Genomic DNA, 24,042 nt, shown 5'->3' with positions numbered 1-24,042 from the left:
AACAAACTAAACATATTGATCCATTCTCATTTATATTTTAAATTACGAACAAAAATAATCATATACCATATCCACAAGTTGAGGATCCAAAATATCACTTAATAAATTAATAAAAATATCAACTAATTTACCTGACGTTTAATAACAATATTTTGATATTAAATTCTCTCTTCGCCAATTATTATTTGAAGGAGAAAAAAAGGGATTAGCTACCAAACCCCAGAGGAAGTCGAACATAAAATTGGATACTCAAACTCAATTTAAGTGGACTTTGTATATATATATATATATATATATATATAGCTGTACTACTTGAAAACTACATTATTTAAGTCTAAAAGATAGAAAGTCAATGTGCATCATATTATCTACCAAATTAATGCAATGCCCAATTCTTACGCATCAATTGCCACAAGCACCACTTGTTGAACTTGTCATTGTCAAACATTCAATTGCCTATCACCTTATCATAGTCATGATATTTAAGAACATGAGAATTAGAAAGATGGAAAAGTGAATTTGATCCATAAGAATCGAGAAGAATCGCAATTCCCAAATGATAAGATATAATGTTTTCATTCTTTCTTTTCTTATCTTCTTTTTTTCTTTTTCTTTCTTGGAAGAAATAATGTTTAACTAAATCATACATATATATATTTATTAGTGGAATGAATGGAGAGAGCAAAGAAACATAGACAACCATACGAACTTGTTCGATATCATGTGTCCTAAAAATAACAATAATAGTAAAGATATTAATAATAATCCAACGTTAAAGGCAAGTGATCAAGGCAGAACGCAGCTGCACCAAGTTTACAGCGAGAAGCGGATGTCACCACATCCACCACGAATAGCTTGCAAACCACACCCCAGCCATATCGTCGAGCTCTTCTTCGTCCATCTCGCCGCTCTTCGTCGCCACCGATCCGTGAGGCACCAAGGCGTCCCGGCACAGCGGGCACACCGCCCGCCGGTGCGCCAGCCACCGATCCAAGCAACGCCGATGGAAGAGGTGCTGGCACCGGAGCTCTCTGACCTCGTCGTCTTCCTCGATGCCGCAGAGGCAGAAGACGCAGTCCACGTCCTCGTTGGGCGCGTCCACGCCGCGCTTATACTGCGCTACGCCGAGGCCGACGTCGCATGGTGGCAGAACCTGGTCGTCCCAAGGTGCACCGTGGCCGAGAAATTGGGAGATCGGCGGCCACGTAAAGTGAGCTCTTGCATGCATCTGGATGATGGGCATGGCGAGCCGGAGAAGAGTTCTGGTGAGGAAGATCAACAGGTTGGAGAAGGGGATGGAGAGGATGGAGACGAGCAGACATGTCAGTAGTCCCATGCTCATATCATGTTGCATGGAAGGTGAGGAAGAAAGACTCTTTATTTGTAGACAAAGATCAACTACTATCCAAGTTAGAGATCTAAACAACACAAGTAAATTATCTACGTATTTGTGTACGGGTGTATGGATGCAGACATCTGGATTTAATCTGGAAAGCTAAATCGACCATCATTATGGAGATGATGTTGTCTCAAGTCTCAAGGAAAAGACACTTGTGGTTCTCCTTGATGAAATGTAGAGCTTCAAATCTATAGGGATTTAACGTCGACTGAGAACTCTACATCGGTTCATTTAATATGGCGATGTTGCATGTTCTTACTTTATAGGTTGAGGCGCAGAAATGCTTTCCAATAACATCAAAATTAATGGGGGTGTAATAAACATTGGCCGACGATAAAGTGGCACTTGTCATTTAGATTTAGGGTTCGGGGTTCAAAAATTGTTGCTCATGTTTCAGCTTCATTGAACGGAGAAGAAATGGGGGGAAGGGGTGTCGTATTTACGAGGGAGAGCTACAGTAGCTCGTCGCCAACTGACCTCGTCTTCTTCACTGTTACCATGTGTCCTTTCTCCCTGCCATAAAACCTACTTCTTTAATACAAAATAATTAGTCATGGCATGTAAAGCGACTGTCTAGGAAAATAATTTTATTTCTTTTGAGTTTTAATGTTCCAAAAATACCTCTTCAAAAAACACTATTCAGTATTTTTAAAATAAAAAAAATATTATACATATAATATTTTTATCCATAAAATAGTTCAAAAACACTACATTGTGTTTTTAAACTAAATATTAATGTCACACTGTTTTTGTAAGAAAAACACTATATAATGTTTTTAAAACAAAAACAAATATATGATAGCTTTTAGAAAGTATTTTTGAAATAAAAAAAAGAACTGTTTAAGATTATGAAAAGAGGTACCATCCAAAAAAATAAACCTAAAAAAAAGATAGATATATTTTTTCGAACAATCATCCTTTGTATGTAAACAAAACTATCCACTCTTTGTTTCTTAGATTTTGATATAAAAAAATATATCTTGATTTTACAAATTTAAGTAATTCATAAATTATGTATCAACATAGTAACTTAATGCCTAGCAATATCGTAACCAATAAAAAAAAGTACCAAGTTCAGACTGATGGCAACTTCGAACATTCAAATTAGCGATTATTGCCTCAAGTGGATAAATGACCAGAGTTGACAAGAACTGGAAGAGTCTTTCTTTCATGTGGCAATATATATGATGAACTTTTTGTCATTTTTGACAGACTGACATGCATTGTCCAGTCTTCATATGACACAAGTCTGTGAAATAGATATCAACTTCTTGTCATCTAAAATGGACAAGAGGAAGATCAAACAGAAGATAGAAACATATCATTCTACAAAGAGAGAAAAGAAAAGAAGAGGAAAAGTAGGAAGCCATGGGACACACCACATTTTGAATCTGAGTCATATGACATTTCTTTCCAAACAGGGCGAGAAAGGAATAATAAAGACTAAAATATATATTAACGCCAAGATAATGAGGCATGGGGTATGAGTAAATTACTATTTAGAAGAAAACTAGATCAAATGTATCAAGTATTTTTATGTACCTGTTCACATGTTGAGAGTTCCATCTCTATTGACGAAGCTTGGTGCGGCTAAGCTCGTCGCCAGGGCTAACACTTGTAAGAGGAAAACTCAGATTTAAAACAAGATATTACCATCAACAATTTATATCTTTACCGACTAAACTAATCAACACCTTCAAAATATTGGACAAGAGTACCAATGCAGGATTTGAAAGTCTACATTCTTGTAGTCCTGGAGTTCAAATAATTTGAATAGAACCATAGTGTTTGGCATCACTGCATAAATTATGATAAAAGAAGATAATTTGTTGAACCATAGATAGAACATGGAAAGAGAAAGAAAAGCTGCCGAGAATGAATCTACTCGATTACTACAGAAATTTAGGCCATTATAACATAATGTGCATCCTCAACCTCCCAAAGACTTTGATCAAGGAAAAGAAATACTTCTTCCCCAAAAGGGACTTCTAACTTCAAGATAGACACTGATAGAATTGTTGAGAAGAAACAAAATCAGGCTATCAATATGCAAGAATAAGCATTCATTGAATCTGCAGTTTATGTTGCATCTAATTCATAAGGAAATCAATTCTAATGCAATCATAGAACATGGCTGCAACGAAGTCTTGCATCCTAACCGTTGGCGATAAGAAATGACTGTCAAATGTTGAGAGGTGGAGGTGTTGTGCATTCTGGTGACTGCAAATGAAGACCCTTCCTGTTGCACCCTTCGAATCATTCTGCTTCAGCTGTAAGTTCCAATCCATGAAAACTCCTCACATCCACGAAGACTTAAAAATGTATGACTTTATAAATATGTTTATGGAAATTCACATTTCGCCATAAACAATTTTTCCACCATTTAAGCTTAGTAGGACCAGTCCATGCTTATTCATGATTTCTTATTCTCTTTCTAGCACCGCACACATCCATCATAGCATCTTTATCTTAGTACAGTATGAGTTATTTGCATAAGAGGATCCTGACACTTCTGAATAAATATCATAGATGCAATCAACTACTAAACTACTATGATGTTGCATGATAAAAAAACAAAATGATTTTAACCCAATTATGTGCTGGCTAAGAATTTGATATATTTGTTTCTGGTTGAATGAGAAAAAAAAAGGGGGGGTAGATGGCGTTAACAATTAATGGATGAAACATATATTTAGAATGCCAATAACTATTGATCTTCAAGCAGATGTCCAGAACAATGAAGTAACAAGTATTTTGAATTGGGATATCCACAAAAGTTCTGAACAGGTTGGAGTGTTCTGTTTCTGTAGGCAATAGAGGGATAAAGAGTATGCTAGGGCTAGAAAGGTGGTCGAACACAGGCCACTAAAACAATGTTGGGGAAATTGTTGTAAAGGGCACTACTTCAACATTGTTGGATCGATTCTGGTAGACAAATGTGTCGAAATGTGTACAATAGTAACCATAAATTTTCAAAGGAAAACATCACAATACAAATCATCAGAAAGCCCCTTTCTAAGATGTCACAATTGCTAGTGACTTAAACCACTGGTAGGAATCTTACACCATATTCCAGAGACACTTCATTAAGAAAACCAAAACTTTCTATCAGCATCCCGAAATTTGCAGCCAAGCACTTCAAGACGAACTCAGATAACAATGGAACACATTCAATTCTGTTGGAGAAAATCGATCAAAAGGCTGCTTCACTGGTTAAGAAGGGTATATACCATTTGATGCAATGCAAGTAAACACATCTCTCAATATGTTCCACAGGTTACGATCAATCCACTTGAATAAAGAACTGTCAGCAATAATTTACTTCATGTTCTCAGAGTATATCACTTTCATAAAAAAATCATGTACAAAGAGAAATGACGAAATGTGTGTGTATGTAAACAGCAAACACAAAACGCAGCATGTCCCTATCCTACCATAAGATGCATATGCAGACATGTTTCAGATCATTCAGTATAGTAGTAAATCTAAAATGAAGACATGTTAAGAAGCCATACAAGAAAAAACGCATTTTTACTTGCATGTCGTATATTTTATTAATCATAATTAATCATGTAGCAGATTACCATAAAAAACAACCACTCATCACACACAGTAACCACTGTGGTTAAGTAGAAACTTTTCACGATAGTATTGTTGATCAGAATTCCAAATTCCAGTCTCAGCACTTCAAAGAAAAGAGAAGCCGCTCAGGCTCTCATTTATTGATTCACTTCAACCCTGACTAAAATCCATCCTTTTAGCCACAGCACTTTACAAGGCCACATAAATTTCACTTCATGTTCCTTGCTAGCCCGAGATCACTTCTTTGTTCCAACTTTGTTTATACTAACAAAGTAAAGAAACCAAAGAAGCTAAAGAAACCACACCTTTATTAAGACTCGCTCCTCTGGGACTCCCCATCACCATCCTCTGCGACTGGAACACAGTGGCTTACCAGTTTCTCCTTGATCTCTCCAGTCTCCTCCTCACTTTCCCCCGCCTTTTGCGAACCTGTCAACCTGGCGAGCATAACAAAAGTCATCCCGCCAAGAACATTGTTCAAGCACCTCAGCACCACCACGGATGCCTTGAATCCGGCGGATGGCAAGGTTTTCTCCATCAGAAACTCCAGACCGTTCAGCGTCTGGTACCGGAAATTACTGCTCAATCCCAAGTGCAGTGACCAAGTCAGTGCGTTCAGCACTGTGGGCGGAGGCTTGTTCGGTGTCTCAAACGCAGGATCCATCCGCTTGCGCAGCGCGATCAGCCCATTTGAGATGGCGGTCCCTGCAAGCCCCGCGGCGAAGCCGACGGCGGCAAAGGTGGCACCTTTATAAAGGAAGGTGCCAAGACGGGAGAAGAGGGAGTAAGGACCGGGCTGGAACATGTGACTAGTGGGGCAGGAGGCGAAGATGCCGGGAAGGGCGGAGGAGGCAGCGGCGGATGCGGCGGTGGGGGCGAGGAGGTACATGAGGACGAAGTTGACGATGGATCCCACGACGAGGGTGGAGAACACGAAGTCGAGTTCGTTAAGGCCGAAGTTGGGGCGGGAGGCCATGTCACCGATGACGTTCGCGGTGACACCGACGAGCTCCTCCATGAGGACCTTGAAGGGGAACTGAGGATCGGCCGTGACCCTAGAACGCCAACCCTCGAGGAAGAGCCCAAGGGGACCGCCCGGATCGGACGACCTCGGCTCCTCGCTGTGGTGATCATCGCCGGGGGCGCCGTCGCCGCCGCCTCCGCCGCGGCCATTATCGCTGGGACCGTGTGGTGGTTTGGAGGGCCCGCCACTGGAGGGGGCGGGGGGGTCGGTGGAGGGTAGAGTCTGGGAGAGACTAGGGTTGGCGGAACGGGGGAGGAGGAGGGGGATGGAGATGGAAGGGTAAGTGCGGGGGATTGAGGGTAGGGCGAAGGAAGGATGGTAATGGTGGTTGGTTCGTCCGTGGAGGCGGCGGCTCTCGGCGAGATCTGGGACCGGAGAGAGGTGGAGCTTCACCGCGACGCCAGCCATGATGGCGTAGTTCACGAGAGAGAGAGAGAGAGAAAGAGAGAGAGAGGAAGAGAGAGAGAAGGGGAGTTGAACAACGCAAACTATTAGGTTCCTTGTTAGAGTCGCTGTATTAATTGAATAAGGAAACAGCTTTAAAGACAAATATAATGAATGTGTGATGACGTTGAAGATTTCTAGATGGGAACTTTGCTGTTTCCTGTGTGTATTGATGATTAGTGAGACCTCATGCTCTCGCATTGATGATTAGTGAGACCTCTCTTCTTTGGGTTGTAGCAAGATTAGCGGTACGATTCCATCCGCCCTCTCTATTTTATCGTGCAACAATGACATTTTGGGGATTATAATCATATTCAAGGGTATTTATGGGATAAAATGGGAGTGCGTTAAGTGGCCGTTTATGTTGAGAGATTTTTTATATATTTTTTTGGGCCATGTGAATTAGAAATACCAATTGATTTCACGTAACGTTTAATCCGAAATGGATTAAATTGAATTTATGTTTATACTCTGATTTTTAAATTAGATAATCACAATCAATCTCTTCTCATTTCGACAACCAATTTCGATTTATTTTCTGAGAATAAATTATATTTAAATTGAATTAACTCCGTATGATTAGATTTTATATTTTTGATATGTTTTAAAATATTCTCTTAAGATAATTAAAATTAAGTGAATATAATCTCTATGCATCAAGAATTAAAATTATATATAATCTCAACCTAGTTTTAGCATAATAGAATGGATATTGGTCGTCAATTAAGAGGGTAATTTAATCTCCAAATGATTTTATCTTAAGCTAAAAATTTATGTGTATTTAATTTTATCTCTTAGTTTTTTTATAAAATTTTATGATAATTTAAGATCAACTAGAATAGTTGTTAGGGGAAGATGTTGTTGATATCTTGGTTAGCTCGACGTGGTCCAAACCTGTATAAGTAGGATTATTTGAGGTGCCTCTAAGGCGGAAACAATGAACTCCTAAGGTGCCACTAAAGTCCGAGATCGAGAAAGGTTTTCCAACTTAGTCCCTACGACTCCTAGGTTAGTAACCCAAGATGTACGAGTGCAGGTACGAGTTGTCCCCTAAAGTTTTCTTTATCTATGTTAAAGACGAACTTTTATACCTAATCGTAAAGGACAAGAAGGAAGCTTGCGATTACTTTCTAGTCATAAATGACGAGAAAGAAGCTTATGATTATCGTTCTAATCATAAATGACAAGAATGAAGCTTCATCTTCTTCCTCTTTGGGCACCACGTGAAGGTGATGTGTGAAATAATTGGCCAACAATATATCCCTTATCATTTGTTTCCCCCCCAAAGGTATGCTTCGAACTCTTTCGATAGAGATTCAAAGTGCGATGTCTAGTTCATCCGACATGAGAGTGTTTGAGATTTTTTCTCATGGGTTGAGTTTTCTTGACTCACGTGCCTTGGGTATATTTTACCATACATTTTCATCATGGTAAATTTCTTTTCATGCGAGTCGGGTTATTTCGATGCACGTGCCTTAGGCACATTTTACCTTATGTCTCTACCGTATCGGATTTCTCTTTACATAGGTCGGGTTTTCCTGACTCATGCACCTCGGGTACATTCAGCCTTGTGCTTCCGCTATAGTGGATTTCTCTTCTTATGGGTTTGGTTTTCTTCACTCATGCACCTCAGGCACATTTAGTCTTGTGCCTCCGCTATGGTGAATTTCTCTTCACGCGGGTTGAGTTTTCCTAATTCATGCACCTTGGGCAAATTTTACCTTGTGCTTCCATCGTGGGGCGGATTTCGACGCTTATTGAGTTCTCCATCTAAGGCATTTTGAATCCTTCATTCGATGCTTTTCAAATCCTTTATTTTGTTGGCATCCTTTTGGAGGGGACACTTATCTCAATCGTGGGAGGAGAGAGACCGACTCCCTCCCTATAAATCCTCCCTCACCTAGTGGGTGAGGTTCATTCTTCTATTTAATTATCCAAAGCCTCCTAAGAAACCTTCTTTGCTTTATCGCGATTCCCTATATGGTGAATTGATTCTTGGGTCTCGCTCTTCTACATGCCAAGTCGATGCGAGTCTCAACCTGGCCCCTCGGAGTACGAATTGAACCTCCCATCACTTCATCTCATCCTTTTTTTTAATCTTCTGTAGCCTTATGATTGTGATCCTCTATGAATCTGTATTCCTTAAAGAGGAAGGTGTCTGGCTCCTCTTCGGGCTCGATAATGGCCTCTTCAACTTCAGCCACTATCCGTGAGCCGTTGCTTGAAATGTCAAGCCCGACTCGATCCAACCACCACGCTAGCATTGACAAGTTGAGAAAGAAGTATAAGGTTATCGTGAAGAAGGTGCCTTGCCCCCAAAGGGGTGGGGTGTTGAATCTCAGATTTTGATGATGAAACCAATTGATAGTGTTTATATGATCTGCGCTTTGAGTAACGCAGGAAGCTACGATCAAGGAGAGACAATTAAAAGTAGAAATAATCATATTAGGCCAGAGTGAAACATATCAGAAGACTGGATGTCGAGGCAGAGGATCGGTCGACGTATCGACAGAAGGCTTCAGGCCATGGGTTCGAGCATCGGGCCAAGAAGAGCGAAAATTACGCTAAGAAAATTGGAGTTGTGGATGTCAACTGGCCGATTGGGCAATAGGCCACAAGAAAGGATGATGCACCAAAGAATCGGACGAGGCGTCGATGAACTAATGACATGTCAGACAATATTTGATTAGCTTTGTAATAATTATCTAGATCAAAGTAGGTTTTAAGCGTAATTGGATTGGAATTATGCTAACTCAATTAGGGGCTAATTGGGCCCAAGTTTGGGCTGTGTTGGGCCAAGTGAAAAACCCAAATAGTGACCCAATAGGTGGAATCGTCGTGGCACAGTCTCCAATATTGTGTTAGGTGGTGGTACCACCAGACTAGGCGATGATATTGTCCAAACATAGCCTCCGAGAGACTATCAGGCGGTGGTACCACCAGATTGAGCGGTGGTACCACCCAACAGTAGGGTGTCAAGTGGTGGTACCGCCACTGCCCAATGTTAGTGCTGTAGGTGGTGGTACCGCCTAACATAGGCGATAGTACTACTAGTACCCAAAAAATCGGGGATAAGACACTTTTAGACTCTAAGTTTGAATCCACTAGAGGCCTATAAATACTCCTCTCATCCCTGGTTAACACACATAAGAATTAAGAGCAAAAAGGAAGAAAACGCTGTTGTAATCTTGTGTAAACTCCTCTCAAACTCTAAGTGTTAGTGAAGTCTAAAAGAGGAGGTTGTGGGGGTGTAAAGGTTCTCTCCTGAGCTTGTCAAAAGAAGAATAGAGTTGTAAGAATGTAATTGGTCTTCGCCTATTGAAGGAAGACCGTTAGTGGATGCCGATGGCCTCGACGGAAGAGGAATTAGGAGTGGATGTAGGTTACGATGATCGAACCACTATAAAAATCTAGTTTGCATTTACTTCTTGCTATTTACCTTTATTGCAAACTGAATCCTTACTTACACTATGCTTCTCTACTCATTCAAGAAAAACAAAATGGTTTTCGTCAGAATTAGATTTTTATCGTATGAAGATTTTTAAATCGACGTAATTTTTCCGCTGCACTAATTCACCCCCCTCTTAGTACCGACTCGATCCTAACAGTTGGTATTATAACTACGATTTTTCTCATTTGATTTAACACCAAAGAGAAATGACTCTATTTGGCTTTCAAGAGGGTCATTCTATCATTTGTCCTCCCAAGTTCAATGGGACGGACTACACATATTGGAAAACATGAATGAGAGATTTCTTGATTTCTTTAGATTTCAATATATGAAATATCATTGAAAATGACTTTAAAAAATCTTCTCTTCCGATGAACGATTGGAATGAGTTAGAGAAGAAGACTTTCTCTTTAAATGCCAATGTTATGAATGCCTTGTTTTGTACTTTAGATAAAAATGAGTTCAATTGAGTGTCTATTTATGAAATGACTTTTGATATTTAGCTCACACTTGAAATTACACACGAAGGCACAAGTAGAGTAAAAGATTTTAAAGTTAATCTTTTGATGTATGATTCTGAATTATTTAGTATGAAGCCAAATGAAACTATTGTTGATATATACACATGTTTTACGGATGTCGTCAATAGTTTAAAAGCTCTTGGCAAATGTTTTTTGAATTTTGAACTTGTTAATAAGATATTAATATCCCTTCCAAAAAGTTAGGATCCTAAAATCACGGCAATACAAGAATCAAAGCACTTGAACTATTTTCTAATTGAAGAATTGATTGGGTCGTTGATGACTTACGAAATGAGTTGTATAGCTTATAAAGAGCTTGAGAATAAACTTCCAAAGAACAAGAAGGATTTGACACTTAGAATAAATGAAGACCACTCGAGCGAAAGCTCAACTGATGACGACTTTAAACTCTTGACTATAAAGCTTAAAAATTTCTTAAAAATAAGAATCTAAGAACAAAAATGAACCTAAAAAGAAAAGCTACAAAAGAAGAATAAAACACTCAAGGTGGCTTGGGATAAATCAAGTTCATTTGAAGATGAAGAATAAACCAACAAAAACGAGATGGCAAACTATGTGTTAATGGCTTTCGACGACGAGATAACAAAAATCCCTTTACTTTATTTCAGAATGACATGATGTATTTCATGAGTTATTTTTAAATTTAAAAATAAATAAATAAAAATAAATACAAAAAATATCATGCTTCTTTTCATTTTGAAAAAAAAAATTAAAGCATGACAATTGCATGACGAGTTAGATTCACTTAATTGAAAATGATCAATTTGTATACTTCGAATTTATAAATCATTTTACTTTATGTCAAAAATAAATTTTTAAAAAAATTTAATTAAAAATACTTTATGATTAATGAAATCATGCTTGATGATTTAATGATTTAATTATGCATGATGATTTGAAGTAATGATGATTTGAAATCATGCTTAATGAGTTTATATTTCAAAATTATGTATGATAATCTTTGTGATGTATGACTTATTGATCTTGTCGTGATGAACTTTGCTTTTAAACAATGATGCATATTTTTGTTTGGTATAAAAGATAGATATGAAATCAAATCACTTAAATTGAAACAACTAAAAAGAGGAAAGTATTTTTCTTAAATTTTCTTTTTCTCTATCTTATCGATTTTTCACTAAGAGATTGATAAAGTTATTTATGTCATTTTAAATCTCTTGAAAGTAATTTTGATGATTTGATAATTTAAATTCGAATGAGTTTTATCCAAATCATGATCTTGATTTCTTGGAATTACTTAAGATTTTTTTTCAAATCAAGATCTCTTCTTTGTACTCCTACGATTTTTTCTTGGTAGTTTATTTAAAGAGGAGATTTACTATATGAATAATGTCTTTGGGTATTCATATGATTTTATTTTTCATGATATGATTTTTTTATAATTTCTTAAATTTATGAAGTATATCTCATCATCAAATTTTTCTTAATATCTTCCATGTGATGACTTGAATATTTACACCTTTGTGTTATTCCCCTCTTTTTGCCTATAACAAAGGGGGAGAAAATAAATGATGAATATTTGGTACCAATAATCAGGAAGTCATAAATGCTTAAAAAATATTGATTTAATGTTTAATATCATGAATATTTTAGTATCATGTATGATATGCCCATAATGATAATTGATTGGTATCATGTATGAAGCAAGGATAAAATGTAATGGTTTGAAATTATGCATATTATATATTGAAGACTTGAAACCATGTTTTAGTATCATGCATACCCAAGTAATATTGATTTAAAAATTTATTGATTTAGTATCATGCCCAACGTGATAATGATGATGACTTAGTACTTCTTACAAGAAAACTTTATGGGTTAAGATATATTTTTTTTATCCAAATCATGATCTTCATTTCTTGATATTTGATACATTAGATTTTTCTATGAATTAAGATCTTGTTTTTGAACTGCCATGTTTCTTTTTGGGAGATTTATCAAAATAAATCATGTCATCTAGTATTCATGACTTAATCCTTCGTGACATGATTTCTTTATATTTATGACTTGCATGCCTTGTAATAATTGAAATATTTTACACTATTGTATCATTCCCTTCCTTTTGACAATGAAAAAGGGGGAGAAAAATTGCTCGCTTATATATTTCAAAGGGAAGAAAAGAACTTGCTAGCTTATACTTCTCAAAAGAGAAGAAAGAACTTGCTATCTTGAACATCACTAAGAATTGTTAACTTGCAATATCAAGAGAAGTAAAAATGCTATCTTGCATATAAAAAAAAAGACACTAAATTTGTAAACTTACACAACTCAAAATTATTGCTAGTTTGCAAATTATAAAATTTATAAAATTTTGCTAGCTTGCACTTTGCCAAGGAAGCAAAAAATTAAACTTCTCAAAAGAGAAGAAAGAAAATTACTAGCTTACATGATGATAAAACTTGAGATTATATTTATAATGCAATGATTTGAAATTATATATAAAAAACTTGCTAGATGTACTTCTCCTTTTTATTGATGACAAAGGGGTATAAATTATGATAATGATTATGCATGGAATGATGTATTAAAATTTTGATTATATATGATTTTATGATGACATGTTGCTTAGATTAATGATTAAAATTGCCTTGAATTAAATTCATTTTGAATTCAAGGTTCTATCAATATGACATATTGATAGGGGGAGTTAAGGTTAACTCCGTCATCAATTGGTTGTCATCATAAAAAAGGAGAAGATTGTTGAATCTCAGATTTTGATGATGAAACCAATTGATAGTGTTTATCTAATCTGTACTTTGAGTGATGCAGGAAGCTTCGATCAAGGAGAGACAATTAAAAGTAGGAAGAATCATATTGGGCCAGAGTGGAATATGTCAAAAGATTAGACGTTGAGCCGGAGGATCAGTCAACGTATCGGCAGAAGGCTTCGGGCCATAGGTTCGGGCATCGGACCAAGAAGAGTGAAAATTATGCTAAGAAAATTGGAGTTGCAGAGGTCAACTGGCCAATTGGGCAATAAGCCATAAGAGAGGACGATATTTGATTAGCTTTGTAATAATTGTCTAGATCGAAATAGGTTTTATGCATAATTGGGTTGGAATTAAGCCAACTCAATTACGGGCCAATTGGGCCCAAGTTTGGGTTGTGTTATGCCAAGTGAAAGGTCTAAAAAGTGATCCAATAGGTATGGAACTATCGTGACATAATCTCCGAGACTATGTCAGGCAGTGGTACAACCAAACTAAGTGGTGGTACTGCCTAGACATAATCTCCGAGAGACCGTCAGGCAGTGGTTGCGTCAGATTGGGTGGTGGTATTGCCAGATTGGGATGTGGCATCACCCATTGGCAGGGTGTTAGGCCGTGGTACCGCTAGATTGGGCGGTGGTACTGCCCAGTGTCAATGCTGCAAGCGGTGGTACCGCCCAGCATAGGCGATGGTACCGTCAATACCTCGAATATCGAGGATGATACTTTTAGGCTCTAAGTTTGAATCCACTTGAGGCTTATAAATACCCCTCTCATCCCTTGTTAACACACATAAGAATTGAGAGCAAAAAGGAAGAAAATGCTTTTGTAATCTTGTGTAAACTCCTCTCAAACTCTAAGTATTAGTGAAGTCTAAATGAGGAGGTTATGGGGGGTGTAAATGTTCTCTTCTAAGCCTGAAAAAAGGAGAATAGAGTTATAAGAATGTGGTTGGTCTTTGCCTATTGAAGGAAGACCGTTAGTGGATGCCGTTGACCTCAACGGAAGAGAAATAAGGAGTGGATGTAAGTCACAATGATCGAACCACTGTAAAAATCTGGTTTGCATTTACTTCTTGCTATTTATCTTTATTGCAAACTGAATCCTTACTTACACTATGCTTCTCTACTCATTCAAGAAAAACGAAATGGTTTTCGTTGTAATCGAAATTTTATCGTACAAAGATTTTCAAACCGATATAATTTTTTCGTTGTACTAATTCACCCCCCTCTTAGTGCTAACTCGATCCTAACATGGGGAACCCGAGAAGCCAGTTCCCAGAAGGAGCCTCCTACCTTCACAATGCCGACCCCTTTAGAGGTGCTAGTAATAGATTTCCTATAAGTTAACATGGGGAACTCGACATGTACTCTTTTTACTTATTATCATTATTTAATATTTTATCACTTTATCTTGCATATTTCATATATTGTGATGTCAATAGATTTGTGCAATGAGAATCGAATCGTGATGAGATCACGATAATGAGATTGATTCACCTTTAAACACGGACCCTAAATAATCCCGGTCATAGATTACTCGAGAAGGACATCGAGATAATTGAATAGATTGGTGTGTTATATACCCGTCCATATGATGGAGGCAGCTGGTCTCATAGCTGCTCATGTGGGGACACTAAGGATATAGTGTAAGTGCTTATTGGAGAATGAGTTCACTGATTGATCCGCTCACAAAATGCTAGATGATTGATGATACCTTACTGTCAGATAATAATTCTGTAGTCTTAGTAGTGTATCTAGTCCTTAGACTTGAGACACCAAGGATATCCTATATGAATACTCCACTATTTGATATCGGACTTATATGTTTGGAAGTTTCAAAATCTAGTACAACCGGTTATTGGGAGTGACAAGTAACCTTATAAAGGCCATTAAGTGTCGATAAAGAATCCTCTGCTTTCGGTATCATGAGAAAAATATATTGTATATTCTTGCTTAGACAAATCCTTAGCCAAGGTCATTTGAATTGAGAGAAAAAGAGTTCCTCCGGAGAATCTAGTTAGAGCGAGACTCGAGGAGAAACCGTATGGGCTTAACAGTATCATGTCCGGTATACGATCTTTGGGATATTAGATGGATGAGAGACTATAGGTATATAGTAACTAAAGATAAATAAGTCTAAAGGATTGGATTCCCTTGTATCGTCTGGGGACTGCGACGTAGTGGCCTAATACATCCGCATTCGATGAGTCGAGTAAATTATTATGAAGATAATAATTCATTGAGCTAGAAGGAGTTCTGATAGGTATAACTCACGACCAGTTCAATATTAGGCCTAGAGGGTCACACACATATGGTAAGCATTGTGACGAGTAGAGGCTCGGATATGAGATATCCGTTGGAGCCCATATCTTATTGGATATCCAATAAACCCCTGAATTATTGGATCCCATGTATGAGATCTAATAAGAGCTAATAAGATTATTGAGTAGAGAGCTACTAATCTAAGAGGCTTGGGTAATTGGATAAAGATCTAATACCCAATAGGGTAGGATCCATTAGGGTTAAGTTAACTGAGAGCCTCTATAAATAGGAGGGAACCAAAGGCCCACAGGTTGGGGCTTCCTGGTTGCCACCTCCTATGCTCCTCTCCCCTTCTTCTCCTTAGATAATAAGTGTGGAGTTTTGAGTAGCGATTTGAGGTGCGTTGTCGCAACCCTACTGTGTGGATCACCTCTAGAGAGGAGGGCACTTGAACTCCTTCATTCAATCCCATAGATATACAGGAATTCAGGGATATATGATCTCTCTAGGTAAAACACTATCTCGCATATGGATTTAAATTTTATATATTTTTGTGCATCAATCTTCGCATGACGACGAACACCTTTTTGGGAAATTTGAGGTTTTTGTTTTCTGTTCTTCCGCTGCGCATATGATGTCACCCCTAGATTTTCCAATAAGAGGGTCCTCAAAGTTCCTAATCTTCTTTAGGGAAAAGAGGGGATAAGCCGAGGTCAATGTTTGAGTTATATAAGAGGAAGCCTCTACTCTTCATGTCTATACAAATAGTTAACTTGCCAGACCTAACCCCAGATGCACCTCTACAATTGAGATAGAAGGGTTTATAGGAGGGGCAGAAGATGTGGGGTGATAGCAAGGCCTCGGAGTACTACTGTTGATCCTTGTGTTTGGGGGTGGCGAAGTTGATCTATCATTTCCCTTCAGAGGTTCTGATCGATACCTGTGTGCAACAAGTGTTGGTAAGCTAGATTATGGCTAGCCCATTTAGATTTGCTTTGCTCATCCGTTCATTTTTTATTTGCGGCATCATCACTACATAATGACCCTTATTGACCATGTATGTAATGTTGGCTCTATCATCAAGCCCTCATAATTGATGATCTTAGGGAAGAGATCGAGGGGCTGAAGGAGGGAAGAGATCCTACTCCTATTACTGTTGCTGAGGCGGAGGCTCGGAGGGCTGAGCTGGCATGACAACATGAGGAATCCAAGCTATGCCTTGTTGACCTCACCAAACAGCTAAAGAAAGTCTAGAGCAATAACCGGGCTATAAAGGATAATTTGTTGTAGCTCACACGAGAGTTGGATTCGATGAATGCTAATGAGCAGGCTCAAGATCTGAGGGATGAGCTGGAGGTCAAGCAACACACGATACCAAAATATCTGGAGGAGGTAATCACCGATTATAAAGTATTTATTATGTTTAAAGGAGTCTAGAGAGGATGGGGGTAGTCTCGCACCATTTTGGGTACCAAATCACCTTAGCCCATTTCAAGGTGAGGTATCCCAAGTTGGAGCTCAAGGAGGACCCGTTCATTGATTATCCTGAGGATTAAAATATCCATATGGTGGTCGAGGTACCCTTTAATGATAACCTTGACTCACCGTCTTGTCCCGACACCTAGGCTACCATATTTCATTATATTGATCTTTTGTTAGAATCATTAGGTAAGTCTACCCGACTTGCTCCTTATGTTAGGGGAGTCTGCCCCATTAATTCTTTATTTTAATAGGTCAAGATCTTATTTTAGATGTAGAGGTCAGATTAAGCTGCTATAACTTTCTTAAGTAATGAAGTTTCTTTTTCTTAATTCACAATGATGGTATCTTGAAGATACACTCAACAATTGGTGCCCTATGCTTTATAGATCAATATTCAATGCTTAGTGTGCAGTCTTCCCTAATTTGATCCTAAGGGTTTGCAATGTATCATGTTCTCGGTAATGCCACACTTTCTATTGTCCTGAGGTGGTATATTTTATCTTGGACAACCTCGATGATTCGGTATGGTCTTCCCTAGTTTAGTTCCATCTTTCCCCAAAAATCGATCGGGTTGCTGACTTTAGCTTTACAAAGCACCAGGTCTCCTAAATCAACTCCTCAAGGGCAAACATTTTAGTTATACAACTTGGCCATTACCTTTTTGTATCTCAGCGCCCGTAGATATACTTTTGCTCTGACTTTGGTGATTAGGTCAAGTCCGACTCAAAGTCCTTCGGAGGTTTTCTTGTCAAAGCTCTTAACTTGAGGTGTTAGGAAGAAGACTATTTCAGATGGCTAATAGCCTCAGTGCTAAAGGCTAAGTCAGATAGTGTTTCTCCCGATCCGATCTTAGGTGTTGTCTAGAAGGCTCACAAGATGCTCGGTAGTTCATCCACCTAGGTACCCTTGGCTCCGACAACCCACTTCTTCAATCCTTTGAGAATGGCTCATTTGATGACCTCGGAAAGACCGTTGGTTTAAGGATAAGCCACCGAGCTAAACCCTAGTTGACTCTTGTAAGATTGATGAGAATAATTGAACATTGCATTATTGAATTATGTTTCATTATCGATGATGAGGGCCCTTCAAATTCTAAGGTGAGTGATGATATTTTTTCATACGAGTCCTTCAACCTGCTTCTCGCTGATCAATGCCAATGGTTCAACTTCTATCCACTTCATGAAATAGTCCACTCTCATGATGAGGAATCTTCATTAGCTTGAGGCTAACAAAAAAGGTTTGAGGTGGTCCATCACCCATCGAGCGAAAGGTTATCTGCAATTGATTAACCTTAAAGGAATTATCGATTGATGTTGTATTTGAGTAAACTTATGGCATCTGCAACATCTTTGGGTGTAGGATATTACATCCTTGTGCAATGTTGGCCAATAAAACCCATGTCATAACATAGATCTATCCACCAATATGCTCCCTACATATACCTTCATGCACCTTGGTAAGTATCCTCTCAGCCTCTTGGGGTATCAGGCATATAAAGAGTGGTTGACTAAAGGACTTACGATGCAGACAATCATTAATTATATAATACTATGCTTGATGATACTTGACTATTTTGATTGTTGTGGGTCAATCGGGAGATCCCATCTTTTTTATAGTGTAAGATCTCCTCCATACAGCTTAGTTCCTCTTCGACCATGGATACGTCATGCTTCTCAGTGGTTCAAATTGATAGTGTTTTGACCAATGGCTAGCCCTTGCTAAAAGCCTAGGTGGATGCTACCCTAGCAAGTGCATCAGCTTGCGTGTTTTCTTCACGGGAGACCCCTAACACATTGAGTTGGGAGAAACTAAGCTAATTTTCATATATTAGCGAGGTACTTCATCATAGTTGCATCTTGGGCCTCGTAACTCCCCTCCACTTGGCTCATGACTAATTACGAGTTGCTAAACACTATCAAGTCTTAGACTTGAACCTCTTGAGTAAGCTAGAGTCCCAAAAGACATGCTTTATAGAAGAGGAAAAGGGGAGAGAAGAATATGAGGTGGCAGCCAAGAAGGCCTAGCCTATGGCCCTTGGCTCCCTCCTATTTATAGAGGCACTTTATCAACTTAACCCTAATAGATCCTACCTTATTGGGTACTAGATTTTCATCTAACTATCCAATTCTTTTAGATTAGTGGATCTCTATCCAATAATCTCTCATTGGCTCTTATTGGATCTTATCCATTAGATCCAATAATTTAGGAGCTTATTATATATCCAGTTAGATAGGGGCTTCAACGAATATCTCATATCTGAACCTCTACTCATTGCAATACCTACCATATGTGTGCGACCCTCTAGGCCCAATATCAAGTTGGCCATAAGTCATAATTGTTAGAACTTCTTCTAGCTCAATGAATTATTATCTTTATAATAACTCACTCGACTCATTGACTACGGATGTACTAAGCCACTACGTCGTAATCCTCAAACGATACAGGAGAATCCAATCATTTAGACCTATCTGTCCTCAGTTATCATGTATCTAAAGTTTCTCATCCGTCTAATACCTTAGAGATCGTATACCTGGCATGGATTAGGCCCATACGATTTTTACTTGAGTCTCTCTCTAATCAGATTCTCCCCCAGAACTCTTTCTCTCTCAATACAAATGACCACAGTCATGGATTTGTCTGAGTAAGAATATATGAGATATTTCTCTCATGATACTGAGAATGAATGATCCTCTATCAACACTCAATAGCCCTCGTAAGGTTGGCTGTCACTCCCGATAACCGACTGTAATAGATTTGAAACTTCTAGACCTATAAGTCTGGTATCAAAGAGTGGAGTACTCATACAGGATATCTTTGGTATCTCAAGTCTAAGGACCAGATACACCATTCGGATGACGGAATCATTGTCTAACAATGAGGTATCATCAACCATCCAGCATTCCATGAGCGGATCAATCAATGAACTCATTCTCCAATGAGCACCTACATTATATCCTTAGTGTCCCCATAAGAGCATATATAAGACCAACCGCTTCCATCATATGGATGAATATATAATTACACCAATCTGTCTGGTTATCTCGATATCCCTCTCGAGTAACCTATGACCAGGATTATTTAGGATCTGTGTTTAAAAGCGAATTAGTCTCATTATTGTGATTTCATCACGATTCGATTCCCATTGCTGACATCACAATATATACATGCAACAAGAAATATCTAGTGAGAAAATATCATAATAATAATAAGCAAAAAGACTACATGTCATATCACACGTGTCATCACTCACGTGACTGGCTTATAAGGCTCTTACGATTAATAGTTACACCCAAAACCAACTCAATTAAGACCTAAACTATGATGATCAAGACATAAATGATTACAAAACATGAATCTTATGTTGTCTGACATGTCATTGGTTCATCCGAACTATCGGCGCATCGTGCTTTCTTTTGGTGTATTGCCCAATTTATCGGTATGTTAACTCTCACAACATCTGATCTTAGCGTAATGTCTGATTCTTCTAGCCTAATGTCTGATCTCTAACTCTAGACAAACATGTGATTCTCCTACTTCAATCGATTTACTTTTTCATGATCGAAGATAGTCCTACATCACTTTTCTCAAACACAGATTAGATCATAAACTCATTAATTGATTTCATCATCAAAATCTAGGATTCAACAATCTTCTCCTTTTTGATGATGACAACCAATTGATGATGAAGTTTTAACTAAACTCCCTTATCTATATACCATATCAAAATAAACTTGAATTTAGAAAATGATAACCTTCTAATCATAATATCTTTGTATTCAAGTCTAAACAATTTTAATCCTAAATCATAGTGATCATATGCAACACATCATATCAAAGTAATTATTACTTACGTCATATGCATATCATTACATATATTATCATTATAAAATCATGAGTATTGCATACATAATTTCAAAGCATCAAGGTACATTATGCATAATTCCAAAATATAAAATTTTAAATCATCATTTTGGCATAACTTCAAATCATTATGTATGATTCTAAAATATTAAAATTTCAAATCATTATTATTTCTCCCCTTTTGTCATCAACAAAAAAGGAGAAAAGTGCAACTAGTAAGTTTTTGAAATATGCAAGCTAGTAAGTTTTCCTTCACATTATAACATACAAGCTAGTAAGTTTTTGAGATATGTAAGTTAGCTAACTTGTTTTGCTTCTCTTGAAATGTGTAGGATAGCAATTTTTGCTTCTCTTGAAATATGCAAGCTAATACTTTTTACTTCTCTTGAGATGGGCAAGCTAGTAATTTTTTTTCTCTTGAGATGTACAAAATAACACTTTTCTTTCTCCTTTTTATCATTATAAAAAAAAGGAGAAGGGAAGGATTCAATGGTGTAAAAATTTACATCAATGTTTCAATCATCACATGAAAAATGAAAGATCAAGTCATGAATATCGAAAGATCATAAATCATTTTGATAAATCTCTTCTTTTGTAAATAAAAAGAAAGAATCATAGGAAATGATTTTGATTCAAAAAAAAAGCTTAAGTCATAAAAATCAAGAAATTAAGATAATAATTCACAAAAAAATATATGAGAAGAATTCATGCATTTGAAAGATTTAACATGCCTTATTCTCTTCTAATAAAATCAAATTATTCATCATTTAATGGTTTAGTAAAAATATCTGCTAATTGATGTTTTGTGTTAATAAAATCTAAAGATATATCACGATTATTAACATGATCCCTAATAAAATGATGTCTAATATGAATGTGTTTAGTTCTAGAGTGTTGAATGAGATTCTTTGTTAAACAAATTATATTAGTATTATCACATTTTATATGGATGTTTTTCAAGTAAAGTTCATAGTCTTCTGATGTGTTTATCATCGATATTACTTGTACACAATATGCACCTATTGCTACATATTCAACCTTAGCTATAGATAATATAATAAAATTTTGTTTCTTAGAAGACTAAGAAACAACAAGTGCATTAGCATAAGCAATCAAATTAAAATTTTTAGATTTTGGATACCATAATCCTAGATTGAGTTCCTTTTAAGTATCTAAAAATCTTTTTAATTACTTTATAATAAGATTATTTAGAATTAGATTGAAATCCAACACAAAATCCAACACTAAACATTATATTAGGTCTAATTGCTATGAGGTATAGTAAACTATCTATCATATCTCTACAAGTCTTTTAATCAATGCATTCTCCATCAATGTCCATATCTAATTTGGTAGAAGTATACATTGGTATATTAATAGCCTTAGCACTATCAAGGTAAAACCATTTTAGTAGATCAAAAGTATATTTAGTTTGACTAACAAAAGTTTCATCACTTAGTTGCTTAATTTACAATCCTAAAAAAATATCAATTCACCCATTAAACTCATTTTAGCTCATACTTTTGGCAAAAGATTCATACAAAGATTTATTTATATAACCAAAAATAATATCAACAACATAAATTTGAATAGTAAGAAAATTATTTTTAAAATATTTAATAAATAATATGGTATCAATCTTACCTTTTAAAAATTTATTCTTAATATGAAATGAGCTAAGTCTCTTATACCAAGCTCTTGGGGATTGCTTCAATCTATATAGAGCCTTAGATAACTTAAAAATATGGTTTAAAAAAAGAACATTCTCAAATGTAGATGGTTACTCAACATAAACTTCTTCGAAAATAAAGCCATTAAGAAAAGTACTTTTGACATCTATTTCAAATAACTTAAAATTATTACAACATGCATAGGCAAGGAGTGTCTTCTTGGTTGAAACCTTTGGCCACTAATCTTGCTTTGTTTCGAACCACGATATTAAGTTCATCTTGTTTATTCCTAAAGACCTATTTAGTGCCAATTACAAAATAATCACTAGGTCTAGGAACAAGCTTCCACACCTTATTTTCTTTGAATTGACTTAACTCTTTGTGCATTGCAAACACCCATGAGTCATCTTTTAAAAAGGTAGCATTAGAATAAAAATTTTTAAATAAAGAACAAGTTTGAATACTTAGCTCCTTAAGATGAGTATTTACATACTTTCATTCTTTAGGTAAGGATTCTTTAGAAGTAGATGTATCCAAGTTACCTGGGAGAGAATAATTTTTATTTAAATTCAAAATATCAATATCAAAATCATCATCAAAATTATTTTTCTTAAATTCAAAAACTTATTAAAAATAATATAGATAGATTTCTTGATAACTAAGGTTCTTTTATTAAAAACTCGATAAGCTTTAGAAATAGAAGAATATCCTTCATAGGATTTTACATCAAATTTTTCTAAGACATCCTTTTCATTTAAAATAAAATATTTATAACCAAAAACTTTAAATTATGAAATATTAGATCTTTTATTATTTCATAATTCATAAGGAGTTTTAGATAGTAGTGATCTTATGAGAATTCTATTCATGATAAGTTATGTTAACGACTTTGGCTCAAAAATATTTGGGTAGACTATATTCATTAAGCATAGTTTTTGTCGTCTCTTGTAAATTTCTATTTTTTCTTTCAACAACTTCATTTTGTTATGGATTTCTTGGAGTAGAGAAATTATAATCATACACATTTAAATCATAAAAATCTTAAAAAATATGATTTTTAAATTCATTACCATGATTATTACGAATAGAGGAAATCATAAAACCCTTTTCATTTTGAACATATTTACAAAACTTAAAAAAATATTTAAAGCAATAATTTTTATGTACTAAAAAGTATGTCCAAGTATATCTACTATAATTATCAATAATCACAAAAGTATATTTACTACCTCCTAGATTTGTAATATCAATTGGTCCAAATAAATCCATATGAATTAATTATAGTAGTCTAGAGGTACTTACTTGATTTTTAGATTTAAAGCTACTCTTTATTTGTTTACTTAGTTGGCATGCATTGCAAACTTTATCTCTGATAAATTTAATTCTAGGCATACATCTTATAAGTTCTTTAGTTGTAATTTATGAAATTAATTTTTTACTTGTATGACCTAATCTCCTATTGTTGAATCTCGTATTTTGATGATGAAACCAATTGATAATTATATTTATATTTTAATCTACATTTTGAGTGACGCAGAATGCTTCGATCAAGATAAGATAATTAAAACAGGAAAAATTATGTTGTGCCGGAGGATAA

General features: G+C 36.3%; 2 protein-coding genes across 2 annotated transcripts; both read right to left on the bottom strand.

The window, feature by feature from the left end:
• Window positions 1-832: 832 nt before the first annotated feature.
• On the bottom strand, window positions 833-1,336 carry LOC135650617 (uncharacterized). Its single transcript, XM_065170101.1, has one exon. The coding sequence runs from the start codon at window positions 1,334-1,336 to the stop codon at window positions 833-835; it is 504 nt and encodes a 167-aa protein (XP_065026173.1).
• A 3,688-nt stretch (window positions 1,337-5,024) lies between these two features.
• Window positions 5,025-6,474, bottom strand: LOC135650396 (protein RETICULATA-RELATED 3, chloroplastic-like). Its single transcript, XM_065169671.1, has one exon. The coding sequence runs from the start codon at window positions 6,411-6,413 to the stop codon at window positions 5,292-5,294; it is 1,122 nt and encodes a 373-aa protein (XP_065025743.1). The 5' UTR covers window positions 6,414-6,474; the 3' UTR covers window positions 5,025-5,291.
• Window positions 6,475-24,042: the final 17,568 nt, after the last annotated feature.

The sequence above is a fragment of the Musa acuminata genome, chromosome BXJ3-10 (genome assembly GCF_036884655.1).
Source record: "Musa acuminata AAA Group cultivar baxijiao chromosome BXJ3-10, Cavendish_Baxijiao_AAA, whole genome shotgun sequence".
Lineage (NCBI taxonomy): Eukaryota > Viridiplantae > Streptophyta > Magnoliopsida > Zingiberales > Musaceae > Musa > Musa acuminata.
This window is presented reverse-complemented; position numbering and strand designations above follow the sequence as displayed.